We start from the raw sequence: 22,146 nt of genomic DNA, 5'->3' as shown, positions 1-22,146 counted from the left end.
TCGAATTCAAACAATAATTGATTGTTCTAGTCTCTTCTATCCCACCACCACTTGTCGCATTCAATAAATTTATTTCTTCTCCTAATTTATCCGCAATTAGTACATGCACCACTAACTTGAAATGGCATCTCATTCACTTACATCCTCAGGGGCGGACTCAGCAGGCTTCTCGGCGGGCTTCTCGGTGGCCTTTTCGGCCTGCTTCTCGGCCTCCTTCTCGGCCAGCATCTTCTCGACCTCTTTCTATATCCAAAGTCAGTACTATACATGGAATTCTATGGCAGACATCTTACCTCGAGCTCGACCTTTGCTTCCTACTCAAGTCAGCAACTCTTCACGTACGTTTTACAATGATGGGGTTCTTACAGGCACCTCTGGGAGGGCATCTCGCTTCAGTGTCCATTCCTACGACGATCATTCAAATCAGCACATGACAGTGATAAAATCGGCCGAACACCGTTCAATGTCACTCACGGCGATCTTCTCTGCGGCCTCCTACATTAAAATGGTTAGCCAAACTATAAAGAGCTATGAAGGGACAGTGACATACCTTAAACTTGCGCTCGTAGTGCTATTCGATAACCAGTCAGTACTTAAGCCATCCGCTGCCAGACAAGAAGTATAGACGAACTCACCTTCATCGAGTCAAAATATTTCTATCCGGCGCAAATTAATCACTGGTCAGCCATCGATTCTACCCGATACCAGCGAAGGAGCTAATGCGGAACTCACGGTTCCCTGCTCGCGCCAGTACTAGGATATCAGTCAGCACTGGCGATAAATATTTAAAGCCCCAGCACGTACCTCGAGGTTCTCCTCGGCCTCCTCGCGGGTTCCTTGCTACAAAAGACGTCAGTATCCTGCCATCCAGAACCGCTTGTCGAGAGGGATCCCACATACCCGGGCACGTTTCTGTTTGGTTGATGTCAGTATTCAGATGACCAAGGATCAGTAGAGCGAATGACATACCTTTGGGGCCGGTTGGCCCTGTTGCGGCTGCTGCTGTTGCTGGTGGTGTTGCTGCTGCTGCACGTGAGTCAGCTCATTGCAACTCCTAGACTACATGCTGGGGCTCTCACCCCCGAAGGGCCCCGGGACTGGTTTGACGAGTACTATCAGCTGTTAGAGTATGGGCCATCAAAGAGCTTCATGGAGATCGTACGGTGGTAAAGTTTCTCTGAAAGTAACTCAAGTCAGTCATCAACTCTTTGTAGGGACTGGTACACTCACTTTTGCTCCCTGAGGAGCACCGCGGCCAGATCCTCGGCGACCGAAGCCACCCGCGCCGCGTCCCCGCTGGTTATCACCCTATACCCCATGTTAACCTCTATCTATGTTGGATTGTGTTGATCGGAGAATCTGTGGATGGCAACTGAAGGAGAGGGACGAGCGTCGCTTGTGCTGTGCTTTTAGACTAGGGGACCGTGATGCATGGAGAGTCGAGTGCACGTTGGAGTGTTGATGAAAGCCAGTCGGATGCGGAGAGTAACGCAGGAGAGGTAAAGGAATATTGGACTCGAAAACGAACGCGGGGAGCTAGGAGAGGTCGAGGGTGTCTTACAAAGCCGTTGTATGCGTTCTATAGACAGGTCAGTGATGACATTCAGGCATAAGATAAGGAAAAGAGGACTTACACGAACCATTGTCGAGAGATTCTAAAGCGTAAGACAGATAATATTAGTCTTTGGCGCTGATTGGGGATTAACGGGAAACGGGTGTAAGGACTTACGATTGAAAGAGAGTTGGTTCTACACACAAAGACCTGTGTCAGAAGCGCCAGAGAGTTGGTTGCTGAAGAAGCCGCGGAAACTTACGATGAAAATGGGTGAAAACTGGAATCAAGGTCAGTCAACTCAGACATCAAGGGCGCATCATGGGGGACTCACAAAGAAGAGCAAGGCAGACTATTCTCTACAACACGCAACAATCAATATTAGCATGGCCAAACATTAATCACTTCGACGGGAACATATAAACTTACCAGAACGGCGATGGGGTTGTGGATGGCTGAAGAGAAGAAAGAAAAAAGAACCGTCGCAAAGGTCGACCTTGGTGTTGGCCACGGTCTCCGAACTTCGAAAACTAAGGGGAGGCACGACTCCCTAATCCAAACCACGTTCCTGTGTGATAGACGCTGCTAGACAGACCAGAACTGATGTCATGCTTCAGACCTGATGTGATGCCGCACCTTCCGTCGAGCGATGCGGTCTGCTAAGACTTTCGAGTCCTTCGACAGTGGAATTGACTTGGTTACAGAATCATCAACATCGAAGCATTCACGAATCAATCAATACAAACAACACACATTCACACACTTTTTTTTACTTTATTTCATCATCCAGTCATCCACCATGTCTTCTTCCGAGAGTATTCAGCAGCAAAAGCGCAAGCATGGCGAGGTGGCGGATCAGGTTATCAACGGGCTGGAGGGCTACAGCGAGCTCACCCCCAAGTCCCAAAAGCTACGTGATGACCTTCTCAAAACAGCAAAGAGAATCCGAGATTTGGAGGATGCTGACGATCAACTTCTTGGTAGTGCGTTCGAACTCTTCGAAGCGAAACAGAAGCAAGCCAAGGAGATCAAGGAGATCAAGGAGGAGCGCGAGGTTATTGTCGAGCAAGTTGCCAAACTCACAGGCCAACTCGAATCAATACAAGCCGAACTCGACGATTCTCGCTCCAAGGAAATAGCAGCAGAAAGGACGGTTGACGATTATCGTTTTCTGTTCCGGTACGGCGACTGGTTGGCCATAAAACTGACAGCGCTGGCCGGGAAGGAAGAAGCGATCAGAGACGAGGAGTTTACAGAGTTTGAGGCTATGTACGTAGCTCTGAACAAAGTCAACAAGGCTGAGGCCGAGGAAAAAGCAAAGAAAGAAGCCAAGGAGAGAGGCGAGCCATTCAGAGGACCCGTCAAATACAAGAAAATCAAGGCTCAGGATCAGGCCAAGGCGGACGCAAGATGGAAGGCTCACGATGGCCGACAAGTGACGAGCCTTCACACAAGAGTCCAGGTCGAGAGAAAGGCGGTGGAAAACTGGCTCGAGGCCAACGACGAAGCGATTCCCCCACCCCAGACGCCGTTCCTCGATCGCATCGAAAAGATGAGCAAGCAAGCAGGGATAGAAAGATGGCTTTACCTACAGTGGATCAAGGAGTACAGCGACCGCAACGAGATTTGCCATAGTCGGCCACCAGTGGCGAAGAATTACCGAAAGACCATTGAAAAGGATGGCAAGGTCGTGGTCGTCGAGCCGGATAAGAAGAGCCCCGAAGATGCCGTCGATTGGGAGAGCATGAGAGCCGCCATCGAAGTGGCCAAGGCCGACGTCGAGACACGATTCAAAGGGGGTATATTGGGGAGAGAAAGGCGAGATTGTTATATCGAGCTTATGGATGCGTATTGGACATCCCTTTTTGGCGAGGACGAGGACGAACCCACGCTCACAGAATTGGCAAAAAAACAGGCAAAAGCACTGCTCGAAGGCACAGCGAAACCCCCGGCCTCCCCACCCAGAGAATATCGGCGAGAGTATAAGAAGGGCAAGTGGGACGACATTTACAAGGCGAGAGACTAGTTCAAGACGAACAATCGGCCAGCTTTCTCTGCGAGAGTTAGTTGAGTCGTAGGCGGAGTAGCAAGAAGACGAGAAGATCGGCCAGCTTTCTCTGCGAGAGTTAGTTGAGTCATAGGCGGGGTGGCAAGCAGAAGAGCAGATCGGCCAGCTTTCTTTGCGAGAGTTAGTTGAGCCAGAGACGGCCAATCTTACCTGCGGGTTTGGTTGAGCTATTTTATTCTAGAAAGACCCCAACCGTCCAGTTTTCTCTGCGGAGTTTTCTGAGTCGTGGCCAATCTTACTTGCGAGGTTTGATTGAGCCAAGGTCCAGTCGCAGCTGAGCCAGAGTGCCAGTGTGTCTGAGTCCAGAACGGGGCGCCTCCATCAGGGCTAAGGGGAGCCTGGAGGAAGGGCGGCGAAGACGGACTCCTACAACCTCCACGTGGTGTCGCCCGGGGACCTGGTCTTTTGTGGGCTTCAGGCAATGTAGGAGACGCAAGCAGAAGGTGGTTGAGATCCAGGGCAGGCATGTAGTATTGGGGATCGATCATGTAGAGCTAGCTGATAGACAGTTTGTAGAGTAAACTCGTTGTGTTCAAGCGTGTCTCGGCTGGGATTTGACTTCGCACGCCCTCATCCTGCTAACAGAGACCATTGACGGTGCCACCGAGGGGATGATGGCGGCGGAGAGGGTGCACAGGACGGTCCTAGAAGAAGGGACATGCTTGGCCAGGGGCATGAGTCAAGTCTCAAGGAACTCATCACATGGTTGCCATTAGAGACGGTGTGGCCCCTGAGGATTAGCCGTTCTTTGGATGGGCGAGAATAGTATCCATAGCGAGACGGTCGGGGATAGCAGTATTGCGAGAGATCTTCATCTGTATCTGGATTCGGTTCCAGCCGGTTGCGTCCCAGCTGGCAGGTCTGTCAGCACGCGTATTGTGAGAAAGCGATAGGTCAGAGAGAGAGGACGAGCGTTGAGGGCAATACCTTGGGATGCGCTGGGTGTGGGGTTTGCTCCCTCGCAGGATTGAGCGAGGTGGGCGAGGCAATTGTCCAGGTGGTATTGAGACATGAACATACCGAGATAGCGATCACTCGTCAAGTTTTTGTGTTGGGCGATCGAGGCATGAGCCGACCGCTGTCAACCACATGGTGTCGCGCTCAAGGCCATTTCTTGAATTCATTCTATCAACTTCCAACATCTTCTCCTTCATCTTCCGGGTAGAACCAGAAGTACTCCTCGTCTGTAACATAGTTGTCTCGGCGCACAAGAAGTCCGATAGAACTCTCAGCCCTGTAATTAGGGCGATCGAGCATGTAGTCGAGTCTAGGGCTCCAGTCTCCCCTTTCGAGGTCTCTGTAGTAAAAGTCGCCCAAGGACCCAAACTTCTGTATGAATTGCAGGATAGGGGTCTCGCTCGCTCCTTCATCAAGGTCATTATAAGTATGATAAACCCCGATCTGAACATACTCGCCATCGCAATCGTGAGATACTGGGCCGACGACCTGGTCAGGTTCTGCTCGCCAGCGGGCGGTTTGGTCGACAAGCCAGATGTTGAAGCGAAATGAATGCGTGCTCACCATGAAATCAACCATCCTGGCTAGGCAGCCTCGAGCAGATTTCTCTTCCATCAAATCATGTATGCATGTTGGAAAGTCGTGATTCCAACTCGGGTCGAATTCGAAGGCGATATTCTCCACATATAAGGATGGCAGAACACTGTAGGCGAGAGGGAGATAATACTCAGCATCCCACATTGACCACGATCGTAGAACTGATTCCCAGTTGTCGGAAGTGACACAGAAGATGTCACGGGTAGGGTACACAATGAAGTACCACTCCTCATGGCCCTCCCGCATCACGACCATGCCTGGGGGAACTCCCTCGTCTCCAACAACCGAGCGAGAGATCGCAGCCATTCTTTTATAATTTCCGGCACGTTTGTCTTCTCGCTCAGCTTGCTCTATGAGATCTCCCCACTCTTTGAGCTGGCAGTGCTTCATAACGACCTCCCTTGACTCTTTGCAAGCAGTCCAGAGCCCTCCATGCCATAGGTAGGCGGATCTCCTGGCTTGGCCGGCGGGGCCCTGAAGCTCTGACGAGGTACCCTGGTTCCAGCCGAGCGAAACGAGTTTCTTATCATGGTCAAGATTGAAGTAGTGCAGACCACGGCGCTGTTCTTGAGATGGAAGGCATGCGTTCTCCCAAATCTGGAGCCGAAGCTCGGCGGGGAGCCGTGGGAACGGGTGAAAAATGGAAGAAACCATTGTGCAAATTATACGGACGTGAGAGGACGAGATTCTTTTCCGTGATGTTGATGGCTGTAATCGAAATGTGTTGAAAGCGTAGAGTTAGGTGATGGATCAATAGAAGAGGAGGCCGGAGAGAGAAGTTGTAATCTATTATCCTTGGCTATGAGGGTTGAGATAAATAAGAATTAGATCTCAACAATTTCTTTGCAAACCAAGGCACCGGGAGTGAGTCAACTTGAGATATCTCACACTGCACGCCGAGATATGCAGTAGAAAACCTTATTCCTGTCCTCGACCGGCGAGTCAATAACCAAGAAACTTGATTCGACAAGGTCTATTTCCATGAAAACCTCTGCGTTGTCTCAGTGATGAGATCGGGAGTCACAAAGCTTCTCATGAAGTCCAGAGCATGATAGGCGATACATACGATTGTTTGCCCCAACGTGACTAGATCGTTGAGCTTTATTCTTCGCGGTACCGCCTGATCTAAACCCTTTGCGTCACATCGCACAGGGGAGAGTACATATACTTAAGCGAGAAGAGCCAAACAAGGCACCTACTTGGTTGGCATCCATGGTTGGGGATGAGCGCATAAATCTACCAATGGCCGATTAAACGTCGTCTATATCACCTTCAGTTGCGAGGATTATTGGATCAAGTGCCTCAATTGTTAAAGTCTAAGTCGACTCAATGTCCCTCCCAGAACTCATACTCTGAATTAACCCATCGATACCGCCGGTGACCTGGTTGTCTCGGCGAACCAAGATCCTAACCCACTCCTTAACCAAGAAGGGGGAGGGCTCTTCTGCCCAAAAACCTGGGTCGGCTTCATCGTCCACAGCAAGCATGTAGCGCCCCGTGTAATCCCTATCTCCCAATTCTCCAAGCCTTCGTATGAAGCATGCCACGGGGCTCTCGTTCGCCCCACTGTTGGGATCAGGAAGGGTATCGGACACGTCGATTTGAACGTACTCGCAGTCATAATCGTAAAATACTGGGCCAACCTCCTTGCCAGGGGATGCGGACCAACGGACATGCTTGTCGATAAGCCATAGTTTCGTCCAAAATAAACAACCCGCTAGGTCCTCAAGCATCCTCGCCAAGTAACCTCGGGCAGACCTCTCCTCCTTCAAAGTGTAGATCTTGTCTGGAAAGAAACGGTTCCAACTAGGGTCGAACTCCACGGCGAAATTTTGCACACCCAATGATCTGGAGGTAGTGGTGGCATAATGGAGGCTGTGATTGATATTCCTCCTTTCTCCTGACCAAAAAGCTGATTCGCAGCTATCGGAAGTGACGCAGAAGATGTCCCGAGTAGGGTAAACTGTGAGGTACGACTCATTGTGGCCTTCGCGTACAGTGATCATTGATGGAGGGAGGATCTCTTTTCTACTACCCCCATCAGCGTAGTAGTACTCCGGAACGCTCCTTTTCGGCGGGCCTATCTCCAGATACTCGTTCCACTCCTTGAGCTGGTAATGTTCCATGATAACGGACCGCGACTCTTTACAAGCCGCCCAGAGCCCTGCATGCCATAGGCAGGCCGATCTGTGGTCTGGGCTGGCTCGACTATGTTTCTCCAACCGGGTGAACTTGCCCCAGCTTAGGGGTACGAGTCTCCTGTCGTTACCAATCGTGCAGTAGTGCAAACCAGGTCGGTGTCGTTGAGACGGGCGCAAGCATGTCTCCCAAATCTGGACCCGAAGCTCGGTCGGGAGTCTTGGAAATGGGTGGAAATTGCAGAAATCCATCTTTGAAGCTGGAACCGAGGTAAAACAGACCCTAGTCTTTGCCGGAGTATTCACAACTATGTTGTAAATGTCCTGAAAAGGGTAGTGGATCGAGAAAGTAGAAGTCTAGTGAGCGAAGTGGAAGTCTGTGATGCTAGATGGAGGCAAGTTCGGGAAACAGAAACGAGGGAGGTCATCGATTTGCTTTATAGATGAAGAAAAGCCAATGAGTCAACTTGAGACGACTAATAAGACTCTCCAGAGAGACGGGCGGAGGAAAGCTTATTCCTGTCCTCAGCCCGGTGAGTCAATTGCCGGGAAGGTTCATGATCGAAAGCTTAATCCGGTACACTGCTCGTAAACTGTCTCGGTGATCAGAGTCACGAAGCTACTGTGATGAAGACTTGTACAGCATATCCCGGAACACATTCCTGGAGGCCGAACAGATACTAGCGTCTACCCCCGAATTGAATGCTTAGCACTCGACGACTGCCATCGCAGGGTGGCCTAGAACATCTCAGTCGTAATGTTTTGGAGGGTCATCGATTATCCACGTGGTAAGCAGTTTCCTCATTTTGACACTGATTCGTCATTGACGACGACAACAAGCTGGCACCACCTCTCTCTCATCGCAGACGCGCAAAAGACTGTCAAATCCAATATCCTATGTCTACACCATTCTCAAAATACACTAGCAACTCGGTGCTCACTACAGCGCGCTCTTATAGCCTTTCTGCTGATTCTTCCAGTACTTGTTTGTGCCACCCTTCTGGCCAACAACAGGGTCAAAGTCAGGGTTACGAACGCCCCAAACCGCCTCAAACTCCTCTGGAGTACCAGCTGTCTCCTCCCAGGTCCATGAGAAGCCGCGTGGATAGGCTCCCATCATGACGAACCCTCGCATAGGCAGCTCTGAGACTGCCACTCTTGCATTTTCCACCGTGATGCCGCGGGCCGCTCCTGTCAAACAATCGGCTTCGATGTGTGTCGCTGTCGGATCATAAGACTTGTGTGAAACGCCAGCTGGGATGACAAAGAGATCGCCGACGTTGACCTCGAGGTCGAGGCCACCCTCTTCGTAGGCATCCCCATAGGTGTGCTTCTCCCAATCATCGCTCAAGTCGGCTACTCCCCAGCGAATACGGCCTGGCCCAGAAGCGACAACCATTACTTCATGGGCTTGAGCATGGTAGTGCGACCTTTGTTGGCGGCCGTACTTTGTGACCCACTGGACATCCCAGTCATTGGCACGAAAGGTATCAAAGACGGCGGTAGCGTCGACTTTGCCATCGCGGACAAAGACATTCTTGTAGAGAAGAAGCGGCTTCGGAGAATTAGGGACCAGTTTTGTAGGCTTGATGTTGTAAATGATGGGCTCAGGGAATTCGGGCATTTTGGTCAAAGACGTAGCAAGAAAAGACACCAGGCGAAAGAGGGTGTGTAAGGTCTAGGTTGAATCGCTCTATGCGAGAGGTAATTAATCAAAATCACAGTTTCAATAGAATCTGAGGCGGGCGGGAGCAAAAAGCGACCCTTGGACGCATTTATAGACCAGGTCGTGTTACGACTCCTGTGAGGAGAGCCGCGAATCGGCCACGGCAAGATATCCGACACTAGAGATTCAACTTGCTTATTTGATAGTACAAACGTGGGGTAGATCAATCGACTAGGAAAGTCATAGCGAGAAACACGGGATGGATTACAAAGGTAAAGTGTAGTTCGACTCAACCCATCGGCTCATGAAGCCGGTGAGAAGCACAACGACTTGAGCGATAACATCCATTGTGGAGTACGGGTAATGGGTCAAAGGTCCACCGTCAAACGTTTCAATAAAGAAGTTTTGTAGTGCCTCGGTCAGACAGAAGAGCCCCTACGCTTCGTTGCCAACACCTCCCTCATCAACGCGTGTTGGCGAAGCCATCGCCAGACCGTGATATTTGAGCTCGGCCCAAGATGCCGATTATCAACACGCCAATAGCAGAACAACTGCAGACTCCACAGCGCGGAGAAAGATGCCGCTAGCGCGATCCCCGCCGCACCCACCCACTGAGGTACCTTACAGGAATCCTGGCCAATTACGACCAAGTCTACCTTTCCTACACATAAACTGAGCTGTAAGATTAACGCATTGTCGCCAAACTAGCGAGCAACTCAGATATTGCCCTAACAGTGGAGACCGGTACGCCCCACTTCATTCAAGGACATCGCAAGCCTACCTTACAACTGTCGCGATGGACGTCCTACCCGGTAACACTGCTCATAATTCATCTCATCCTCAATCAAACATGCGCACAGCATTTCAAGTGACGAGAAATATGCAGTCAAGCGTGATTTGAAGGAACATCAAATGGGAGAATAGCTCACAAGATCGATATCGGTGAACTACCCTAGGACGCATCTTGTCATTCATTTCTCTCCGTGGAGCAAATGATATCCGAGCATGATGTTCCTACAAGAATCAACTGCCAAGTAATTCCAGACAGCCTCGTCACTCCTTGCAGCCGCATTTCGCTCATTTAATCCCTCACCTCATGACCAACATCTATCTCCGTATCCGTATGCTAAGGTCTGTCATTGTTAATACCTTTTAAAATGGACATGATGGATATCGACTCTGATGAGTCCTCGGATGAGCTACGCCGTATTTGCCATGTCTGCTCAGGAATCACGGCCCAGGCCTTGACCTCAACTGGAGGTTATCGCCATGTATCAAGCCGGGTTGACCTAGAGAAGATGCAACCCTACTGCGATCTGTGCAATATCCTGTCTTACCAGATCTGCCCAAGTTCTATCAGCATCTTTAACAAGTACAGAATCGGCAACTTCAGGAATTTGCGACTTGGCACAAGAAAGTCGGACATGCATGAGAGCAACGTGGTCACTGCGACGATTGATATAGATGAGGAAGGGACGTTGTCAGCCGAAATTGATGTTCTGGAAGTTTGGACGCCTCGCGGTAAGATATTTTGATCCACTTACCGATATCTCATCGCGAGGCTAGGAGACTCAGCAGCAGCCCTTGGGCTCCCTGTGCTCAATACGCAACTTACCAATACTAAATCAGCCGAAGCTTTTCAGTTCATTCAAGCGTGCCTGGATGAGTGTAGTGCGCACGACTGCAAGTCTCCTCTTAGATTGGAGACTTCGCGGCCAGCTCCATCTCGACTTCTTGATGTCGACAAAACAGTCCGTCTCATCCACGTCGGAAAAGTTTGCCCTCCCTACATAGCTCTGAGCCACCGCTGGGGCACCAACCTGTCAAAGTACATGACCGTCTGGGCAAACTTGGCCCAAAAGAAAACTGGCATTGGCTGGAATGAGCTGACGCCGACGTTCCGCGACGCTATCGAGGTCACCCGTCGTCTGAAGCTGCGCTATATCTGGATCGACGCCCTGTGTATCGTACAAGATTCCAAAGAAGACTGGGCCAACGAGTCGGTAAAGATGGGAGACATCTATCACAATGCATTCATCACAGTCTCAGCAAGTCATGCTCGGGACGGGTTCGGAGGCTGTTTCAACACCCAAAGCGCAGTTGGAATAGGAGAAACCTTTATCACTATCACCAACCAGGACCAGTCAGTCCAAGAATAGTCCGTCATATTGACCAGTATCATATCATCCGATCCTCCCCGTATAGTAGAGAATAGCCCGATCAATAGTCGTGGCTGGGTTTACCAAGAACGCATTCTCTCGCCTCGAATCGTGCACTTTGCTTCGACTCAAGTCGTCTGGGAATGTCGCAAGACATACCGACTCGAGAACCTCAGACCAATGGCCTTGCCCACAATTCCTTCCATGATTCTTCGGCCAGACACCACGGACAGCGCTATCATGGCTGGGCAGTGGCATAGAGGAATTGTTGAGACGTACAGTAGGCGGGCGTTTACCAGGTACGACGACCGGCTAGTTGCTCTTGCAGGAATCGCACAGATCTATCAACTGCACATCAAAGACCAGTACTTGGCCGGATTGTGGGAGTCTCATCTGGCTTACGGGCTGTCTTGGGGACACACCCAACGACCGAATCACAAACCCCAGGGACGGCGACATCCAAGCTGGACATGGGCGTCGCAGGATGGAGAAATAAGATGGTATCCCATCTCCCACTTTTCTGTCGATGCTGGGTTCTCTCTAGTAGCGAAAAACCTTGATTTTGAGCTCACGGCCAGGAAGGAGTTTAGTCCAGTCAAGGGCGGTCACATCACTGTCAAAGGCCGAGTTGCTCGAGTCACTCGAATAGATCCCCTTGGAGACACAGCTTTTGGAGACGTTGATCTTTACCTGGGAAATATCCGGGGGAAATTCTTTGCGGACGAGCTGCTAGAATTACCACACATCTCATCAAAGCTACCAGAAGTGCTGGCTCTTGCGCTCGGGCACGTCGATGACTTTGCCTCACAAAGTACGCGAGTGCTCGTACTAGTTAATGCTGAGCTCGGGAGCACAGGCTATCGGAGAGTAGGGTACGGAATAGTAAATGGGTTTGGAAGTACGACAGCTTGTGTAGAGTTCTGGGGTAAGCAAGCACCACAACAGCTTGATCTCTATTAGGCTTCTTGGGGAGTAGAGCTGCTAAGAAACGTAATTGGACTCTGTACCTGAAACCGACGCTTTTACTATCTTCTTTATATCTCTCAGTGACGTGTGTCGTAAAGGGACGATGTAGCGCTTTCCCGCAAAGCATCCTTGGCGTCCTGGAGCATCTCTGCTCGAGTGGCGTTGTCTAAGGGACCAAGACCTTCCCGTACAAAATGGGAATACCCACGCACACTAGCGTCAGGGTACTTAGAAGTCAGCTTGGCTTGCTCAGACTCTCTCATGTTTGAAATCATCTTCTTCATATCAGCCACTGGGTCTGAGCCTTGGCTACCCATACTGCCGCCTATCACTTCATCCCTTTTGCGTTCCCAGTCTTTCTGGGCGTCGAGGTACTCTATGGGGCCGAAACTGTCAGTGGCTGCTTTGTGTTTCTGGTAATGGCAAACCTACCCTTCATAAGCTTCTCTGAAAATTCCATGCGCTCCATCTTTCTTCCGTGAGGAATTTTATCGCTTGTGTCGTGCCTGAGAACTGGGCCTTGCGATAACTGCGAATCGCCTGCCGTGGCATGTCCGGGTGTATGAAACCAAGTCGCCCACTTGAAAACCAAGTCGCGGATCTTGGTAGGGTCGATACTCCCATCAGCTCTCGGTGCCTTTGCCAGATCTTTGATCTTTTCTGCCAGGGATGGAGTCTGTTGAGCCAGACCGATCGTTGTCAATGCTGCCTCCAATGTCCATTGAGGTGCGCTCTGACTTGGCCACCTCCGAGGATACATGAGCGCTATGTAGGCCTTGTCCATGTCAGATAGTGCATAGTTATAGTCAATGGCAAAGTCTCGGCCAGTGATGACTCCAGGTAATGGGCAGTGCATAATGCTTTGAGTGTCGACTTCTCGCAGGGATGTCATGTCCTTTGAGTTGTGTGGATTGATGCTGGCGCCCAGTTAGTGTTATTTCGATGAGACTGTTGAGTGGTAAGTGAACTCACATATGCTCTTTAACATCGACGTCGCTCCAACCTTGAGAGCCATAAAGCGTCACGAGTGCATCGACACCTGTCAAGGCGATTCCACCTTTGGCTGGGCATTGATGTTCGTGAAGCATGCCTAATGCGTGACCGAACTGGAACAATCAGCGACGAGATCAAGGAGTCCAACAGAGTAGACACTAACTTGGTGAAGTATGATGGCTTTCTCGGCTGCTGTTATTTCATTATCGTTGCTGATACAACCAAGGTTCATGGTGGCAGTGCGCGGCGCCGCCTTCAAGCAGTCTGTCCCGACAAGACTCCATGTCCCTTGATTCGGCGAAGGGTCGAAAGAAATGACAATGTCCGGACGAGTCACGGAGTCCTGAGAAGCAATGAAGGAAACACTGCTATACCACTCCCATTCCTCGATGGCGGATGCGACCTTTTGGCGCTGTGCCTGTGAGCCGCGGTACGCTCCATCTATCCAATCATACGTGATGGCTTGCCTGCTCCAGAGTTTTGTAGGTAGAGTGACCACCACGTCGTCGAGTTCTCGTGGTAGTTCTTGGTATATGGCTTCCTCGACAGCCGTCTTGCCTGAAGAGGGGATGACTGCATCTTTGCAGTAGGTTCGAGCGATTCGTTCCATATGGCTGTGTAGAGCAACTTTGAAGAGTAAAGAAAGGTAAGGGAGAATGAAAAGTGAAAGCGAGACGGGAGGCAATAGAAGAAGATAAATATTGTCAAGATGCAGGCTTCTAGACCACGCCCGTGGGAAGCTCCGTTAAGCTCGTAACACAAAGAAGCGATTGCTGTCGCTAATTCTGTTAGTGTCTTAGTCTTAGTGGCCCCCCAACTCGCACTTGGTTCAATAGTTCCCGCACTAGCGGTTTTGCTGTGGATGGGTGACGAAATAACCAGGACACAGAGTAGACAATCAAGGGTACCTAGTACTTATCTTGGTACATGCTCGGTATCGTGGCTCTATGGAAGAAATGAGGCTCTGGTATGTAAAGAAAAGACTTAATGTACCAATTTTGTGAAGCTGCTATTATTTTCGTGAATATATGATGATGCTAATGGATCTCTTGAGTTATGAGACGTGCTATGTCTCCAAATCCATCTCTCGCTTTTTCTGTCACAAAGGTTTGTGGCCTGGGGACCTGAGCTGAAGTATTCCCAACTCTCCTTGCGCGGGGACTCATCCCCATTATTAGAGCACTCTCGAAGGCTTTACAAAATAATACAGGAATAGGTTATTTCTTTATCTTAACTTTGGTGAGTATACAAGGGGACTCATAATAATTGGTCTGGGTCCCTGCTTAGTGCCCAATGGCAGTCCCCGTCCGAGCAAGGAGATGCTCTCTCATACCTATCAAAGAAGATCGTTCCTTATCGGGTCAAAAGAACACTGGCAGGGAAATAAGGATGCTTGAACTAGGACCTGGAGAACAGAGAGAAATCTTGAATTGGGAGCTAATGAAGAGAGATATTAACTCCTTTGACGTTTGGAATGCATCTTGCTTAAAAGTAACCCATCATCTTGACAGCAAACCTCATGCTCATTCTTCCATGTCGCAGTCCTCGGAGTCGCTCGAGTCGTCCGCCGTTTCAATCTCATCTTCAGGGTTATGCCAATTATTCCACTCAAGCCAGAAGCGCTCAGCACTGTTGTCATATGACCTTGACCAATTATCGCCCTCCCTTCGACCCCCAAACTTGAGGTGAAACTTATCAAACCGCCCTCTAAACGTGCCGTCCTCTAGGAATTGTATCCAACCTTTGTTGGTGTAGCCCGAGTACGTCTTTTTCCAGCCCCTATCTCTTCCCCTCCATATGAATGGCACCCGGTCGTTTGAAGGTCCACGAGGGCGCTTCGCGAAGAATAGGAGGGCGTCGAAATCTCCCAGGTGAAAAGCGCCTCGCATAGTGTCTCCGTCGCTGAACGAGAGCAACAAGTGACATGGGGGATCAGGGTAGTAGTCGACTTGGTCGGCCTTGGCCCCCTCGATAAGGTATATGGCGTCATATCTTCGAAGGGGTGGTATGTTTTCGATGGTCGCTTCCCGGCTTTCTCGCATGACCGGCAGACTGTTGTTCTCCCTTTTGGCAATAGGCCCAGGCGTGTCCTCGGGTCCTCGCTTGCGACTGTTTGTCTTCGAAGCCTCAACACATTCTTCGGCCTCCCGGTTCCTTCTGTTCCATTCCCTCAGCAGTCCGGCCTGAGTCTCGTGGAGGTGCTCCAGCAATTCGAACTCGCCTTCGTTGAAGTGGTCGAACGCCTCAGTCTTCCATATGAGGGTTATAAGCAAGCGCGTAGTAGGGTGTAGTATCGAATCGAGGACGTGCTGTTCAAACCAGTTGAGACTTAGTACCGGGATGGAAACTGGGCTTTGCATCGTCTGACCGGGTCCCATAGGCGATAGGTGCTGAGTGCTACCCTGATTTTGGGGGTCCTCGGAGACGGGAGATTCGTTGAACGTGGTGATTGGTGAAGAAGTTCGAGACCCAAGGTCGGGGGTTTGAGCGATAATCACGATTTTTAACACAAGTTTGCAAATCTCGATAGATGGTTGAATGTGAAAGAAAGACGACTTACGGAGATTTCTTAGACAAGGGCTGAGTGTTGGGTACGGGAGCAAAAGCTTGGTTCTCAACAGAAGAATGAGTCAAAACCTAAATCCTCGAAACATTTATCTTGGCTATGGATGGGTTGTTCCGGCAATACAAATGGAAATATCGAAGGTCAGTAACTTTAAAATTTCCTGCACGATGCTGCCTTCCATTACGCTGCTCATGCGAGGTCAAACCGGCATGACGCTATTCGCGCCACACGTACTGATTTCAGGGGCGCCACTTTGGCGGTGTCCCGACCCAGTGCGAATTAGACTGTCAGGGGAGCTATTGTGGGTCACTAAGCGACCGTGAATGTTCACGCAACCCCAGGCAGCAGTTCTCACTTCCATCATTCACGCTGCTTAAAGCTTCATGTTTACGAAAAACTGTCCACCATGGCAGACGCAACTCCTTCTGACCCCCTCGCTGGCCTTGACGACATTGACTGGGCCAGCTTACAGCATGCATATGGCAGCGCAGAAGACGTTCCAGACCTGCTGAAAGCCTTGCGGGTTAACGACAAGAAAGAACTTGATCAAGTTTATTATGCCTTGTCCAGTAACATCCTTCACCAGGGAACTCGATACCAAGCCACTTCCTATGCGGTCCCCTTTTTGTACGCCTTGCTTGACGCAAAAGATACACCTCGTCGCGAAGAACTGCTCTACTACCTCGCCAACGTTGCCCTAGGCCATCCCTCTGCCTCCGTTCCGTCAGGTGTCGAGATTACCGAATGGAGAACCTTTGTGGCGAAAACCCAACAGCCGAACTTTGCAGAAGACGAGAGACGAAAGATGGACGAGTATATCGCTGCAGCTATCGATGATAAAGATCGCCAGCACCGCGAACAGGACTGCTTGTTCAGGTTGTCGCCCGAGAAGATGGCAGAACGAAAGTTCAACGGGCTTCGAGCTTATGATGCGATCCGGGCTGGATTAGACTCAGTGTGTCGATGTTTGAAAGACGACAATGCGGACCTGAGAGCAGTGGCTGCTTTTTGTCTGGGCTTCTTCCCTGAGGATAAAGTCAAGGCTGAGGGCGAGCTTTTGGCCCTGTTAGGCCACGAAGACGACGTCGCAGTTCGTGGCACGGCGTTGATCTCGATTGCCCTACTCCAAGCTCCATCATCAGGAGATCTTTCGCAGACGGAGGCGGCACAACACCTGAAAGCAAGTTTCAACAACCAAGACAACGATGACGCATCTAAATGGTCCAGCGCCATTGGCCTCGCGATTCTTCGGATCTATGAACCAGAAACTATCAACACAATACTCCAGGCAATTGCAGACGACAACTATCTGAGCATCTTGCAACACGACCACTGCAAAAGATTCCCCTTTGCATATCCAGATTTGGCTTCGCTCGCTGCGTCAGTTCTTAAAGTCAAGGGCAGCGAATTTCCACAAGTCCCTCAAATTACTTTAGCCCAGCTTGAAGGCTCCGAGGGGCAAACGACATGGTATCTTACAGAACTGCTGTTGGAGTCAGCTTTTAATGGAAACCCTCTCTCGGAGAATAAGCCATTCTTGGAGTTGACCGAGCTTCAGCAGGAGACACTGCGAGCTTTGGCTAGACTTGATCAATCTACCTGGAGCTGGGGCAACTTTGTTCAGGTATTAGGAGCGAGAGGAATCCCTTCTACCAAGGAGGCTCTGGATGCTTACATCAGTGAAAGGGGTTGAACACAAAGATTCCAAGCTAAATTAACAGGACATAAAATTATCAGGGAACCTGTCCTATTCCTTTTTGACGTCAGGTGTCTTTCCTAGATAGCCCGTGCCGGCATAAAAAATATATAGGAATGCAGCCTTTCTAACATGGCTTCCTTGAGTCTTTCCTAAATAGGCTTCCAAGTAAATTTAAAGAGAAATCCATAGGTATATTAAACCACAGGTATATCAATACCTCTTCCTAAAACATCTCAGTAGCCCTCTACATAGTACCCCACCTAACAAGTTGACGATACCAATCATAGCACCGCCAAGATTTGAGACAAAGTAGGAAGGGAAGTTAATATCTGGTGTGTTAGAAAATGAATATTGCTATTACATTTACTTTTCTCGCTGGCACAACCAAGGGTCTGGGCAACTGCCAAGATACTATTTTTGCCTCTGTTTGGAATAAGTGTTACTGTACCGACTGTTCTTTATCATAGTTGCAGCCCGGCCCTCGATGAGTTAACTGAGCTCGAAGATCGCATGATTGAATCAAATCTTCCTTGAGCTCTAATGTGACGGAAGATGTGTCTCTTTACCCTAAGTGAAGTACTGGACATGTATCTCGGAAATAGGGATCACTGGTTCATTATGAAGATCGCGAAGATGCGAGTGAGACACCTCGGAGAGCTTTCACACAGCCTACAAAGTATGAAACTATCATATATCAGAGTCGTCACTGTCATCACTGTCCTTCACCTCCTTCTTGTTTTCCTTCTGCTTCTTTCCTGATCTTCCATTCTTGGCTGGTGACTTTTTGCCCTTCTTACTGTTACTCTTCCCTTTCTTGCCTTTCCTCTGCTTCTTTTTTTCCGTTTCGGAATCGTCAAACTCATCTGAGTCGTTACCTGTCTCTGAACCATCATCACTTTCCTCCTCTTCGCAGCTGGACTCAGACGAGTCTTGGTTAAAACCCCTGAATACCAGCTGAGAGGAGGGTGAATACGACAATGCTCTCATATACTCGCGGTTAGCCACCTTATCCTCGTCCATGCCATGGGTCGCCAGCAAGTAGTCGTTGAACTGGGTGGAGGCATTCGCAACGATCTTGAAGTATTTTTTAGTCACCACTCGGGGTGCGGACTCGTCCCCTCGGCTCTTCTCATAAAACTCTGCGAGGGCGAGGACGGTCTGGAAAGCGTTGCGAATCTGGCGTCCGTTCCATCTCAGCGCCTTCCAAGTTTCCATTGCCCAGGCCATGATTTTAGGCTCCGTATCCTTATACTCAAACGGTGGCAAACCATTCAGTTTTCGGTTGGTGTTGATGTCGGCAATCCGTTCAAAATTGTGCTTGAAGATCTGCTTTGTCTGCTTCTTGGTGAGCTTTGGATAGTACAGGGTCAGATGCAAGCGGGATCGGAATGCGTCGTCGATGGCTCCAACACGGTTCGTTGTGAGGAACAGAATCCCTGAGTAGTACTCTAGGATACGCAAGAAGACTAGTAGTTTGTTAGCCCTGAAGTCTACCAGCTCTTCTTGGCTTGGATGGCTTGACCTGAGACGAGGCCGTTTCTCTGTACATCCTTTTGCTACTTGAAGTTAGCGAAAATCTCTCTGCGAGCTCAAGCAGGGTAAACATGCGTCACGCTTGGCAAGGAAGACATCTGCTTCATCAAGTAGAAGCACACAGCCCCATTTGTGTGCTAATCTAAAATGATGTCCCAGGTTTCTCTCCACATCTTCAGGCCTATATCCGATGTCTCCTGATTTCAACAGGTGATTTAGTATTTGATAGGAGCTCAAACCAGGGGGCATGGCATAGATGGCCTGTCTTACCGCAGGTGATGGGATACAGTGGCTTCTTGGTGTGAACAGCAACACATTCTGCGATGGTGTGAGTTGTCAGTATCCGCCAGTTCTGGGAGACGTTGGAACTTGCCGGCCGTTGAAGTCTTGCCTACACCTGGAACGCCATGCAGGAGAATGATGCATCCTCTCCCTAATGACTGCTCAGCTACTCCACTCAGAATCTAGAGGAAATGGACTTCACTCACCCTTGCCTCGTACCAAGTCTATCCCAATTTTGGCGTCAATGTTAGGACTGAGTTCTTGTGTATGAGTCTCGACCATAGCCTGAACTAGCTGTCGGTGCCCCGGGGGAAGGACAAGATGACGCCATTCATCGTCCTGAGCAACCGGTTCAAGTCGCAAAAGATCAAGGAGAACTGACCATGTCAGTTTGTGCGTGGTTCAAGTTGTGCAACATTCGTACTCACCCCATTTCCGACTTCTCAGAACAAAGCCCGGGACCGCCCCTGGTAGAAGCTTGATGATGTCGTTCTCTTGCATGAGCTTCTTGATCCGGTCTATGCCCTCGCTCCCTCGCTTCTTCTCAGTGTCATACTCTTCTAGGATGAGCTTGATCTTGGACTCAGCCGTGGCCCGCTTCCTTTTCTGCGATTCGATGTACACATCTGACGTACAATCCCGATGGTGGCACCACAGGTGAGAGCAACTAGGTATTCCAAAGAGATCGTATGTCCCGATATCTGTATTTGCAAGCCAAAGAGACGTGGGAGACGTGAACTTTGGGACCTGAATTGGGCTGTTTGCTTCGGTGGGTCCGTCTTCAAAAGCAACTTTAATATCCACGACGACCGCGCTGTTGATCTGTAGTTCATAACGTCAGACATGTCGCCTTTGCAGAGTCTCAAAATACCTGCCTCTTCACGGTTCGGGCCAACTGTCAAACCTTCGTACTGCAAGTGGGAGATCCCTGTGACATCTAAAAACATTTCGCCGCGTTGATGAAGCTGGTCTTCCACCAGATAATGATCGGGATATGCTAGAAGAGCGCGAATGTCCATTTCCCGCTCGTAGGGCTTGAAGACAAATACCTCGCGGACCAAGCCGTATTCGACGCCGTTGAAATCTAGGTAGAAACAGTACACGTTGAACTCCGTGTAGTAGTCTCTGATATGCCTCGACAGCTTGATCGAATGTGTCAAAGTGCTGGCAATTGCTTCGGCCCCGGTCTTTGTGCTTGTCCCCGCGATGGCGACGGACTTGTCGTTGCCTCTTATCTTAAAGCTTGGAGCCATGGCTCTCGCCAAAGGCATGCCTCCGCTAGTAGCGACTACCCGATAGGCCTGAGGAGCGTGTCGTTGGATTGGAGTGTGACTGGGGCCCTCCACATTGAAATACTCTTCGGTTCCAGCTTCTCGAAGTGGGCAGTAGATGGTGTCGCCAACATCAAATAGCATCCATAGATTCTCAAAGGCTATGGTCTGTTCCTTGCCCTCACGTAGGCGCTCGTATAGCTGTATCTGTTTACCGAGGTACTCGTCGACAAAGGCCAGGAGAGCTTGGAAATGGGGGAGAGCTGAAGGTCGGTCAAAGGCTTCTAGGGCATCATCATGTCTGTTGCTCATTCTTGTAAAAGGGAGCGCATCGTTTTCCTCGTGGCTTCCTTGCGCATGTTGTGCCTCAGAGTAGCGATTCCCGGGCACTGGAAACGTTTTCTCTCTGGTTCTCACTCGTCTGCATATTATCATTAGCAATGGCATCAGTCATGACGGTCTCTAACTACCCGTAGTTGTCTTTCAGCTTCTGGAGTTGGTCTCTGACTCGGGCAATATTTCGAATCAGTGGTCGAAAGGGCTTCCCGAGACGAAGCAAGGAGCTGTCTCTCGTACCGATATTGAGTCGCTTAGCGAAAAACGATGAAATGGCCTCAGACGAGATGCCCAAGGACACAATTTCGATATCTCCAGCTTTAGGTGGACGGGCATCTGCGTTGAGCTGAGGGCTGGCTGCGGTATCCCTCAACGTGGAATAAAGAACTCGGATAAGGCTCTGGTCGTCGTGGCTGCTCATGAAGGTTCCCTTGTCGGGTTCGTCGACAATCTTCGGGAATGACCCATCCTCTTCCAAGTAGGCAGCTGACCTGAAAAACTTGACAGCGACCTCGACCGCACAATCAGAATGCTGGGTGGCAAGACCTTTCCGGCTCATTTCTTTCTTGCCTTTGGATCCGTTGTTCATCTCCAGGTCTTCGATTCGATGTTCCAGGACTCTCAGGTAATCCACCAATGATTTGACGAGATTTGACCCTTGGTCGACTCCTTCCTTGTTCTTGTGTTTCTTTTCAAGGTTCTTCTTGTGCAACTTGTAGATGCTTTGTGAGTTGACGTACCCGGCAAATTGTTCAAGCATGACTTTATTTGATTTCACCGCATCCACACTTTTGTCGGAATCAGAGTCATCCTCCGCTTGAATGTCATGCATCTTCTGTTCTTCATGGTACTTTCCACGTTTCTCCAGACCACATCCCTTCTTGTTCTTGGCAGGTACCGGTGTCCATTCGGCGGCGTTCTTGCCTGTAGCATAAGCTATCTCATCTCGTAGTGGTGAAAGTTGTGAAGTTAGGTCAGAGACCACCTCTGCACCTGGAGTTATGTCTGAATTGTTCAAGTCGCTGGTTGTACGAAGGGACAGCGAACCTGAAGTTGGGCCAGCCGGGGTTAATACTCAAATTTTGCGATTTTGTGTAGGTATTGAAACGTACCCTTTTCATTTTCAACAATTCCCATGTTTAAACAACCCTTGCTAGCATGCTTTGGTTCAGCCAGCTAGAAGAAAAACAAAGGCGAAGTGTATAGCGCAGTCAGCACCTTGAGAATCGCCGACCGTAGACTATTCAAGAAGGGCTTCTCTTAAGTCATGTCCTGCAAGATGCAATGAACGCCAAAGTCCTAGAGCACGTCTTACTGCGTTGGTGCTACCAGGGCTAAACGACCTTGATATCCTCTTGAAAGG

General features: G+C 49.9%; 10 protein-coding genes across 10 annotated transcripts; 3 read left to right on the top strand and 7 right to left on the bottom strand.

Moving 5' to 3' along the window:
• Positions 1–96: 96 nt before the first annotated feature.
• Positions 97–1,861, bottom strand: NECHADRAFT_86746 (uncharacterized protein; the record flags this gene model as incomplete). The annotated part of the gene is made up of 17 exons (XM_003042714.1): positions 97–111; positions 142–243; positions 294–314; positions 367–405; positions 475–495; positions 551–571; positions 636–656; positions 733–753; positions 805–840; positions 901–912; positions 970–1,026; positions 1,080–1,112; positions 1,231–1,308; positions 1,562–1,579; positions 1,635–1,655; positions 1,730–1,748; positions 1,815–1,861. 17 exons carry the CDS (start codon positions 1,859–1,861, stop codon positions 97–99), a joined length of 582 nt encoding a protein of 193 aa, XP_003042760.1.
• Positions 1,862–2,351: 490 nt separating this feature from the next.
• NECHADRAFT_86745 (uncharacterized protein) lies at positions 2,352–3,578 on the top strand (the record flags this gene model as incomplete). The annotated part of the gene is made up of 1 exon (XM_003042794.1): positions 2,352–3,578. The coding sequence occupies one exon, from the start codon at positions 2,352–2,354 to the stop codon at positions 3,576–3,578; it is 1,227 nt and encodes a 408-aa protein (XP_003042840.1).
• A 1,170-nt stretch (positions 3,579–4,748) lies between these two features.
• NECHADRAFT_86744 (uncharacterized protein) lies at positions 4,749–5,828 on the bottom strand (the record flags this gene model as incomplete). Its single annotated transcript, XM_003042713.1, has 1 exon — positions 4,749–5,828. One exon carries the CDS (start codon positions 5,826–5,828, stop codon positions 4,749–4,751), a length of 1,080 nt encoding a protein of 359 aa, XP_003042759.1.
• Positions 5,829–6,490: 662 nt separating this feature from the next.
• Positions 6,491–7,564, bottom strand: NECHADRAFT_86743 (uncharacterized protein; the record flags this gene model as incomplete). The annotated part of the gene is made up of 1 exon (XM_003042712.1): positions 6,491–7,564. The coding sequence occupies one exon, from the start codon at positions 7,562–7,564 to the stop codon at positions 6,491–6,493; it is 1,074 nt and encodes a 357-aa protein (XP_003042758.1).
• A 688-nt stretch (positions 7,565–8,252) lies between these two features.
• On the bottom strand, positions 8,253–8,936 carry NECHADRAFT_97328 (uncharacterized protein; the record flags this gene model as incomplete). Its single annotated transcript, XM_003042711.1, has 1 exon — positions 8,253–8,936. The coding sequence occupies one exon, from the start codon at positions 8,934–8,936 to the stop codon at positions 8,253–8,255; it is 684 nt and encodes a 227-aa protein (XP_003042757.1).
• Positions 8,937–10,729: 1,793 nt separating this feature from the next.
• On the top strand, positions 10,730–12,097 carry NECHADRAFT_52118 (uncharacterized protein; the record flags this gene model as incomplete). The annotated part of the gene is given in 2 exon segments (XM_003042793.1): positions 10,730–11,125; positions 11,138–12,097. Coding segments are annotated over 2 exon segments (1,356 nt in total), but the record flags the coding sequence as incomplete, so codon positions are not given.
• Positions 12,098–12,180: 83 nt separating this feature from the next.
• Positions 12,181–13,706, bottom strand: NECHADRAFT_86740 (uncharacterized protein; the record flags this gene model as incomplete). The annotated part of the gene is made up of 4 exons (XM_003042710.1): positions 12,181–12,503; positions 12,536–13,020; positions 13,076–13,209; positions 13,260–13,706. The coding sequence occupies 4 exons, from the start codon at positions 13,704–13,706 to the stop codon at positions 12,181–12,183; spliced, it is 1,389 nt and encodes a 462-aa protein (XP_003042756.1).
• A 913-nt stretch (positions 13,707–14,619) lies between these two features.
• On the bottom strand, positions 14,620–15,456 carry NECHADRAFT_86739 (uncharacterized protein; the record flags this gene model as incomplete). Its single annotated transcript, XM_003042709.1, has 1 exon — positions 14,620–15,456. The coding sequence occupies one exon, from the start codon at positions 15,454–15,456 to the stop codon at positions 14,620–14,622; it is 837 nt and encodes a 278-aa protein (XP_003042755.1).
• Positions 15,457–16,068: 612 nt separating this feature from the next.
• NECHADRAFT_86738 (uncharacterized protein) lies at positions 16,069–17,355 on the top strand (the record flags this gene model as incomplete). The annotated part of the gene is made up of 1 exon (XM_003042792.1): positions 16,069–17,355. The coding sequence occupies one exon, from the start codon at positions 16,069–16,071 to the stop codon at positions 17,353–17,355; it is 1,287 nt and encodes a 428-aa protein (XP_003042838.1).
• A 981-nt stretch (positions 17,356–18,336) lies between these two features.
• Positions 18,337–19,328, bottom strand: NECHADRAFT_5382 (uncharacterized protein; the record flags this gene model as incomplete). Its single annotated transcript, XM_003042708.1, has 4 exons — positions 18,337–18,827; positions 18,966–19,091; positions 19,165–19,212; positions 19,256–19,328. Coding segments are annotated over 4 exons (738 nt in total), but the record flags the coding sequence as incomplete, so codon positions are not given.
• Between the last annotated feature and the right edge of the window lie 2,818 nt (positions 19,329–22,146).

The sequence above is a fragment of the Fusarium vanettenii genome (assembly GCF_000151355.1).
Source record: "Fusarium vanettenii 77-13-4 chromosome 11 genomic scaffold NECHAsca_32_chr11_3_0, whole genome shotgun sequence".
Classification (NCBI taxonomy): domain Eukaryota; kingdom Fungi; phylum Ascomycota; class Sordariomycetes; order Hypocreales; family Nectriaceae; genus Fusarium; species Fusarium vanettenii.
The sequence above is the reverse complement of the archived record's forward strand: the minus strand, read 5'-3'. Positions and strand labels throughout refer to the sequence as shown.